The 7,383-nt window shown below is 43.2% G+C and overlaps 2 protein-coding genes across 2 annotated transcripts in view; both read right to left on the bottom strand.

The window, feature by feature from the left end:
- TMEM165 (transmembrane protein 165) overlaps positions 1-898 on the bottom strand; it is an 11,490-nt gene extending 10,592 nt beyond the window's left edge. The window contains exon 1 of the mRNA XM_009885032.1: positions 860-898. Within this exon, the coding sequence (XP_009883334.1) occupies positions 860-898 (39 nt within the window). The remainder of the gene's footprint in view (positions 1-859) is intronic.
- A 786-nt stretch (positions 899-1,684) lies between these two features.
- SRD5A3 (steroid 5 alpha-reductase 3) overlaps positions 1,685-7,383 on the bottom strand; it is a 67,777-nt gene continuing 62,078 nt past the window's right edge. The window contains exons 2-5 of the mRNA XM_009885031.1: positions 4,543-4,694; positions 3,933-4,127; positions 2,471-2,593; positions 1,685-1,944 (exon numbers count right to left, since the gene is read on the bottom strand). Coding sequence (XP_009883333.1) covers positions 1,685-1,944; positions 2,471-2,593; positions 3,933-4,127; positions 4,543-4,694 — 730 coding nt within the window. The remainder of the gene's footprint in view (positions 1,945-2,470; positions 2,594-3,932; positions 4,128-4,542; positions 4,695-7,383) is intronic.

The following is a 7,383-nucleotide window of genomic DNA, read 5'->3' as shown; positions in this document are numbered from 1 at the left end:
CCGCCCCGCCCGGCCCCGGGGAAGGGGGGGACCCGCCGGCGGTGCAGACCCCCGGTGCGACCCGGGCAGAGGCGAGGCGCCTTCCGCACATTTTGTGCTCTTGTTTTGCGAATGCATAGCTCGGTTTGGAAAAATTATACCAGATGGAAATAGAAAGGTGTAACAAACCATTTTAATTAGATAAGTCATAAGATACACTTCACAATATAAAAATTCTTCTCATGTACGAAATCATATACGCCTGTCAGTAGAAGACATGCTGAAACATCAGCATCCATATACAACGTCACGCAAACTCATCATTCACTCCAGTATCATGAAAAGGACCCAAATATTCAACGGTTCAGTGAAAAAAGGGCTGTTCAGCCCAGAGAAGAGAAGGCTCCGCAGACACCTGATGGCCCCTTCTAATACCTAAAAGGGCCACAGGAAAGGTGGGGAGGGACTTTTTACAAGGGCATGTAGTGATAGGACGAGGGGTAACAGTTTTAAACTGAAGGAAGGTAGATTTAGATAACATATTAGGAAGAAATTCTTCACTGCGAGAGTGGTGAGGCACTGGCACAGGTTGCCCAGAGAAGCTGTGGCTGCCCCATCCCTGGAGGTGTCCAAGGCCAGGCTGGATGGGGCTTTGAGCAACCTGGGCTGGTGGGAGGTGTCCCTGCCCATGGCAGGGGGGTTGGAACTCGATGATCTTCAAAGTTACTTCCCACCCAAAACATTCTATGAGTCTATGAAAAAAAGCCCAACCTTGTGCTGAGTGACATCATCTCCCCAGTAAAGAATTTCTCTGCAGAGCCTGTCAGGTACTGGTTTCCATGTGTTCTCTGCCTCAGCAGTTCATTACACCAGCTCTCACAGGCTGTTTATAAACCAGCGTAGCCATGGTTGTGGTCATCCTGCGTAACTGCCCCCTCATACACACAAGGGATTCCAGTAAGCTGCAATAAGGATGACAGAACCGTAACCAAGAACATTAATTTTCTGCAAATTCTCTTCTACTGTCTCTAGACAGAGAAGCTTCCGTGATTTTCCCCATTTAGGGATAAACAAGGGGCTTTTATCAATGAATACTGACTGCGGTGCAGAAGGGAGAATGCAGAGAATGGGTCTGTTTATCTCCACTGCTGAGCATGAGTCATTCCTCCAACGCAGCTTTCTCCACCGTTTTTTGTGCTTGCAGTCACAAAGCAGTGGTTGGTTTTAATTATCAACAGGGAAGCACGGAAAGACAATACTCAATTTGCCTCCCTCTGAAGTGACTCAAAGAAAAGAGACTAGGAAAAAAATATGCTTAAATATGAGACATGGCACGAAATACAGTATTTCAAATGATTCCTGCGCCCTCCTTTCACTACACAGTTCCCATGTATATGTATTTTGGCTTGCTGCACAACAGCAAGTGTTTTATGCATAAGATATAATTACAACACAGAAAAAGCCAATTAGCATCTCTTCAGTTTGAATTAAGGTCTTCAGCAAACCTTTTTTTAGCTTGTATGATATGCAGAAACCTTACATTTCCCATATAAATTGGTAACACGGATAAGAATATCATTAAAATTATGAGCTTTTAAGCTAGAAAATGTGCAATTTTACCTTGGCTCTAATAAACCATAACTCTCTTATTCCCTTATAGAAAACATTTTCCAGTTTGCTCTAAAGATACTTTAGAAGAAATATTCTAAAAAACAAATGGTATAAATGCTTTTCGATGCTTTGGGTAGGAGCTAAAGTTTTTCTGATAGAACTCATGACACAAAACAGCAGCCAGTGCCTGATTAAAAAGAACATACATCACTACACACCACCACGTCACGTTGTGAAATCCAAGCGTGATGGCCATAGATACATATATCAGGAGTTCCGCAAAATAATGAGGGCAAGAAACTCTGTCAAACCAGTCTCCAAAAGGTACACTGTGGCTCAGACTTACGACCTTCCCTGCAAACAAACGGAAAAAAATTAGCTGAGAACAACATGCACTAAATAAACTTTTCTCTTCTACTCACAATTACAGAACAACAGGCTCATTAACGTTATCATCATCATCCACCTCCATCTGATCTGGCAGCTCTGCACTTCTTAATGAAGTAAGATGCCACCTCTGGCTGTTTGCGCAAATACAGAGCAAGGAAACCTATTTTTAGTTCACATGGAGACAGCGGGGAGGTCCCCAAGGAGTGGCACAACTCCCAAGCATTAGGATGTGTCTGTACTGAGGATACTAGAAGCCAGACCTTCATTTTAAGTTCCATAAAAATTTATATACAGACACAGAGACACACACCCACCCCACTCAGCCATCCAATCTCTCTTCCAAACAGCCCCATTTAATCTACTGAAAGTCCTACAGAGAGCACCGAACTACAGGAACTGAAAAATACTTGTGTTTTAGGGTATTAGAAGCTACAGGAGCCTATTGAAACAAGCAGGAAAAAAAAATCTAAGTAAAAATGAAACATCTTACCTGATTTACTTTTTCTAAGATTAGCTAGAATCACAAGACATCTGTGTTGGTGAAGAGAGGCCCAAATGTACATCATAACTCCTACAATGTGATACCAGCAGATCTGCACAGAAAGCTCTTTTCCTGAATGAAATACGTTTCATTAAAACACAGCCAGGAAATGCGTTCCCAAGCATCATCCCAAAACATTGTATACATTTTTAAAATGTTACTGTCTCACAAAATTCTAGGAGTGACCCTCTAATTCCTTGAAAGATGCTTTTAAATCCTGCATCATTTAAGTTCTCAGCTAGTAGTTCATTTCCCTTAACTGCTCTATACTAAAGATATCTATTTCTTAATCCAGTAGCTTGAGGTACAGCATGATGTACAAACGCCACACAATTAATAGTCCTAGACATAAATATTCAACACTGTTTGTAATTCTTATCATCCTAATGAAAGATGCTGGCATGGCTCAGGTCAACATGTAAGTACACAGTTGTTTGTCTTGTTCACAGTGAGTGAGATACATACAAACATACATACACCGACACATACACACACACAGTGTGAACCATGTAGGCCTTCAAAAAAAATGTTAACTGTATTAAGGATGATTTCCAATGTATGAGCCAATACACCATCTCTAAGAATCTACAAGATGTGAAAAGTAGAAGACACACCCAGAAAGAAAAAGGTTTTATCTAAACATAGGCGATCTGAAGGTTCTTTTTAAAAAAAATCGTTGGATTAAACTAGAGCTGATGTGGTTGGAAGTGGTTAAAAACTGCAATAAAGTTACAGACTCGGTAATGACCAACTTACAAAAATTAGTCATGGGAGAAGTGCTACAACCAGCTCATGGTTCACCTGTGCAGAGGAACAGCAGCTCAGTTGTGAGACTCAGTTGAATATGTTGGCAGAAACAAGTCATACAACTCAAATTTCTGCTGTATTACTGGAGACATTACAGTACCGGGGGAAGGAACAAACTGATTGATGCAAGGCAGAGCAGTGGGGAGTTCTCAATGGAAAAGAGGTGGCCAAGACAGCCTTGCAGACTCACCTTACAGAAAAGCTTACAACAAAAAAAACCAAACTCCAGTTTGAGAACAGAAGTTGCATAGCGGCATTTGAGAACTGGTACCTATTACTGTCCTTCCTAAAGCATAGGTATCTCAATGCCAAACTGGTCAGTAATGATCCTGAAAGTATCTACATGAGATGTCTTTCAGGAAATAACAGTGATGGTTAACATGAAAGCGCAGGTCAGTGTCTGTGTGTATGTATAATGCTGGTTGATTATGTGAAATACCGAAACGTAGTTACTTTGAACGATGCCCATGAGTATTTTTACGTCTCATCGGTTAACACACTTCTCACACAAGCAGCCCTCTATGAAACCGAGTGAACCATTTGCCACGATGGAAACAAATGGGAGTAAAAATGCACCTTTGGTAATAACTAAGCAGACACTTACCATTCCTGACGTTAGTAGGCACTTGACATAGCACAGTTGAGCCAACAGCAATGTAGTAAGCAAGTCCAAAGCAATACTGCACAATATGAATGACGCCGTTGGAAAACACGCTGGTCCAGAGGCATTCTGCAAGTCTTCGACAGCTGTGCAGCCAAAGCAGCAGGAGGACGAGGAGCGCAGAAAAGTGCTCACAATCTGCTTGTGGATATAAAAAAAATAGCAACTTCGAGACAGATAGGAACAATTTAACCCCAACAGTGCTTCAAAAAGGCTATTTTTTCCCCTCCCCACAGCAAAACTTTACCCTCATTTTAAATCAACTGAGCATTAGGGAAAATATTTGTACATCTGAGGCACCGCTGACCACAGCAAGATTATTTCTGGAAGGTGCTAATGGCCCTTTCTGCTAAAAGTACTGCTGAAAGCCATCATATCGATAAATTATAATGATTTCTACCTTAAATAATGACACAGGGACTTGGCATTCCACTTGGAGCCTTGTTTAAAAGCTGTGGATGAAATAGCATGTGAAGAATACAAATTCAGCATAGGGTGGTAGCGCAGCTTTCTAATATTTATATGGCTGCATCATAATAGCTGGAATACTTGCCCGTGTCCTTGCTCTGAGAATCTCTGCCAAGAGCACGGTGCACACGCTTAATCCATGATGGGAACGACCCTCCGAGGAACTCAGCTTGGAAAAGCCAGATCAGCAGAAAGCCGTTCCAGAGCACAGAAACCACATAGAAGTGAGTAAACCACCTGTGGGAACAAAAAGGGGCTTCATTAATGTTATCACCTTTCCTTAGCTGGAAATGTAGTTGCAGGACATGCTTGCTTGATGGTGAGTACATTCTCTTTTCGTTCCCAGACCAATAAGTAGACAACTTGGGACTCCAGTGGTACCAAGCAGGAATAACCCTAATGCCTCCTTCCCCCAGCGAAATGCTGCCTGGAATAACCTCTAACTTAGCCTACCTTACTAACCATAGCTGCACTAAAGAGGACAAAGTGTAACCCACAACATTGCAAAGATATTCCTCAATGCTTACAACTAATCATGAGGTGCACAACATTTGCTTTATCATTTACAGCGCTGAAAGCACATCCAAATTAATTTTCTGGGCATTTTCAGGCTGTTGCGCCTAGCAGCACTCCCACTTTCCTTAGTTCTAGTGGATGCATTACATGACTTGTTAAAGTTCACAAATGACAAATGCAGATGGTAAAAGGCATCCAGAAGTAATTAGTCAGCTGTTCACTAAAATATCTTGTTCCTCTGCAGATTCAAGGTCTGCAACAACCATATACAAAAAAAAAGGAGGCCACCAATACCACTGGGTGATTACGAGGCAAGACCACATGTTTTTTTGAAGAAAACAAAGAATTCCCCCAACCCCACAATGCACATACAAAACTGCATTATGCATTACTGAAACACAAGACTTTATGGTCAAGACAGGTAACTGGATGGAGTTAACAGCCTATGATATCCAGCTCAAATCAGGTGATCCAGTATTTCCTTTTTTTTTTTTACAACTAAAGTCTTTCTGGCTATGAATAAAAATGGAGACCTCTGGAAACACCAGCAAAGAGATGAAATACGTACCATGGGAAGATGCTGACGGCCTTCTCTTGGCAGTGTAACTATCGGTTCAAAACCAAGATATAACTGTATAGTCAGAGAAGACTATATTTCTCTGGTACACTCAAACTCTTCTTTTGGGGGACTGTAGGGTGCAACACCCTTGCTTAGTGAAACCAAATAAAATGGCCCCTTCCCAAAGCAGCTCAGGTGTCTCTCAAAAGCGATACAGAGGCCAAGTCAGAACCACAGAGGTAGCAAGCACCCCTGCACACTCCAGGGCGCCTTGCCCTTTAGTAATTGGTAGCCCCTTCAGATGATCACGTCTTCTCCTTGGTTTCCTCTCCTACCAAGCAGAGACAGCAACATTCGCTCTGCTGATTTGCAACAGAAGTGAAATTTAGCTGCTCTCCCCCATTTTCTGCTTGGAAGACAAATAGAACCTGTATATTGATAAAAACCCATCGCCACCTCCAAGTTTCAAGCTTTTCCCCTGCTGTCCTGCTACTCAGTAGACTTCTGTCTCATCATTCGCCAGAGAACTTTCTCCACACGCATTGCTTTTTGCTACCAGCACACAAACAAGCCCTGACCGCTTAGCAGAGACGTGCCCTGCGAGCTTTCAGCAATCCCATCTAAGCGGGGGACGTATCTGGCCTACAGAGTGATCCAGCACTGCAGTAAGTATGTGTGTCATCCCCTCAAGGACAGGTATGTTCACTATTCACCAAACCAACCTGAAATGAATAACATGACAACATGGAACGGCAAAGTTAAAAACAAGCTCAGGCTAGTGAAACTACAGTGCTTGTTTGGAAACAAGATGAAAACGAATGGAAACAGAAAATGTCTACCTTCAGGATCTTTTCTGTTCTTTCAGCTAGCAGGGTTATGGGTTCACTACTCAAGTTAACAGAATTGCTTTGTAGATGTTGAGTGCTCGAGACCAATTCCCTGAAAAAGCCATGTTCTTCCCTAAGAAGAGGTGGTAGGAAACTTCTGTTGGTGAAAGGTCAACTCAAATGAGAACCTACCTTAAGAATGTGTCACTTTGCAGTACGCTGCAATTAAGACAAAGCCTTTGCAAGCCCTTATTTTCTCCGAGGGTACCACAGAGCTTAAAACACATCGCTGAGTATTTTCTGTAACCAGAAGCCTGACAACCACGGTACCACATAACAACCTTGCCATGAATAGTAACACACTGTGTCACGAAGCTTTTTTTTTTTTTTAACATTTGGTTTGAAAGCTATGTATATAAAAGGTATCAGTGCTAACAAGATGGCAACACCGGGGGTGACAGGATCTTTGGGTCAAGTAGCCTCCCAGCCCTGTCCCACTGGCCTTCAAGCCAAAGGCTACTTCTGGTCATCAATCTCAGCTGATCAAAAACGATGAAGTCCCACTATAGAAAGCTGTAAACGGGGTTTTTCTCCCCCTTCTTTTCCCTCTTTCATCCTGTTAAACACTGAGTAAGAGATGTGTGTGGGTAACGCCGCGGTTCTTTCGCCTTTATTAGAGACTGTTCAGGCCGCAGGGTCCGGATGGCTGTGTTAACATGCTGCCATCACTATGCCATTTTAAAAAGAAACCTTGAAGAAAGAAGACGACCGAGGCTCTGCTGAAGGCAGTAAACCCGCGGTACACTTGCACAGGCGTCCGTATTGCCGGATCCCCGGCCCCAGTCTTGCAGGAAGGCTGGTTTTGCACAGCCTGCGTGGGGCTGGGATTCCCGGGATGAGGCTTTTCTTCCAATTTTGTTGTTCTGGGAGCTGCGGAGGACGGCAGCTCGTACCCTCCTCGGTCCCCCCCCGCCGCCTCCCGCCTGTCAGACCAGCGCCACGCTCCCTCAGCGCAGCAGAAAAG

Source organism: Charadrius vociferus, unplaced genomic scaffold (assembly GCF_000708025.1).
Source record: "Charadrius vociferus isolate BGI_N301 unplaced genomic scaffold, ASM70802v2 scaffold134, whole genome shotgun sequence".
NCBI classification, from domain to species: domain Eukaryota; kingdom Metazoa; phylum Chordata; class Aves; order Charadriiformes; family Charadriidae; genus Charadrius; species Charadrius vociferus.
This window is presented reverse-complemented; position numbering and strand designations above follow the sequence as displayed.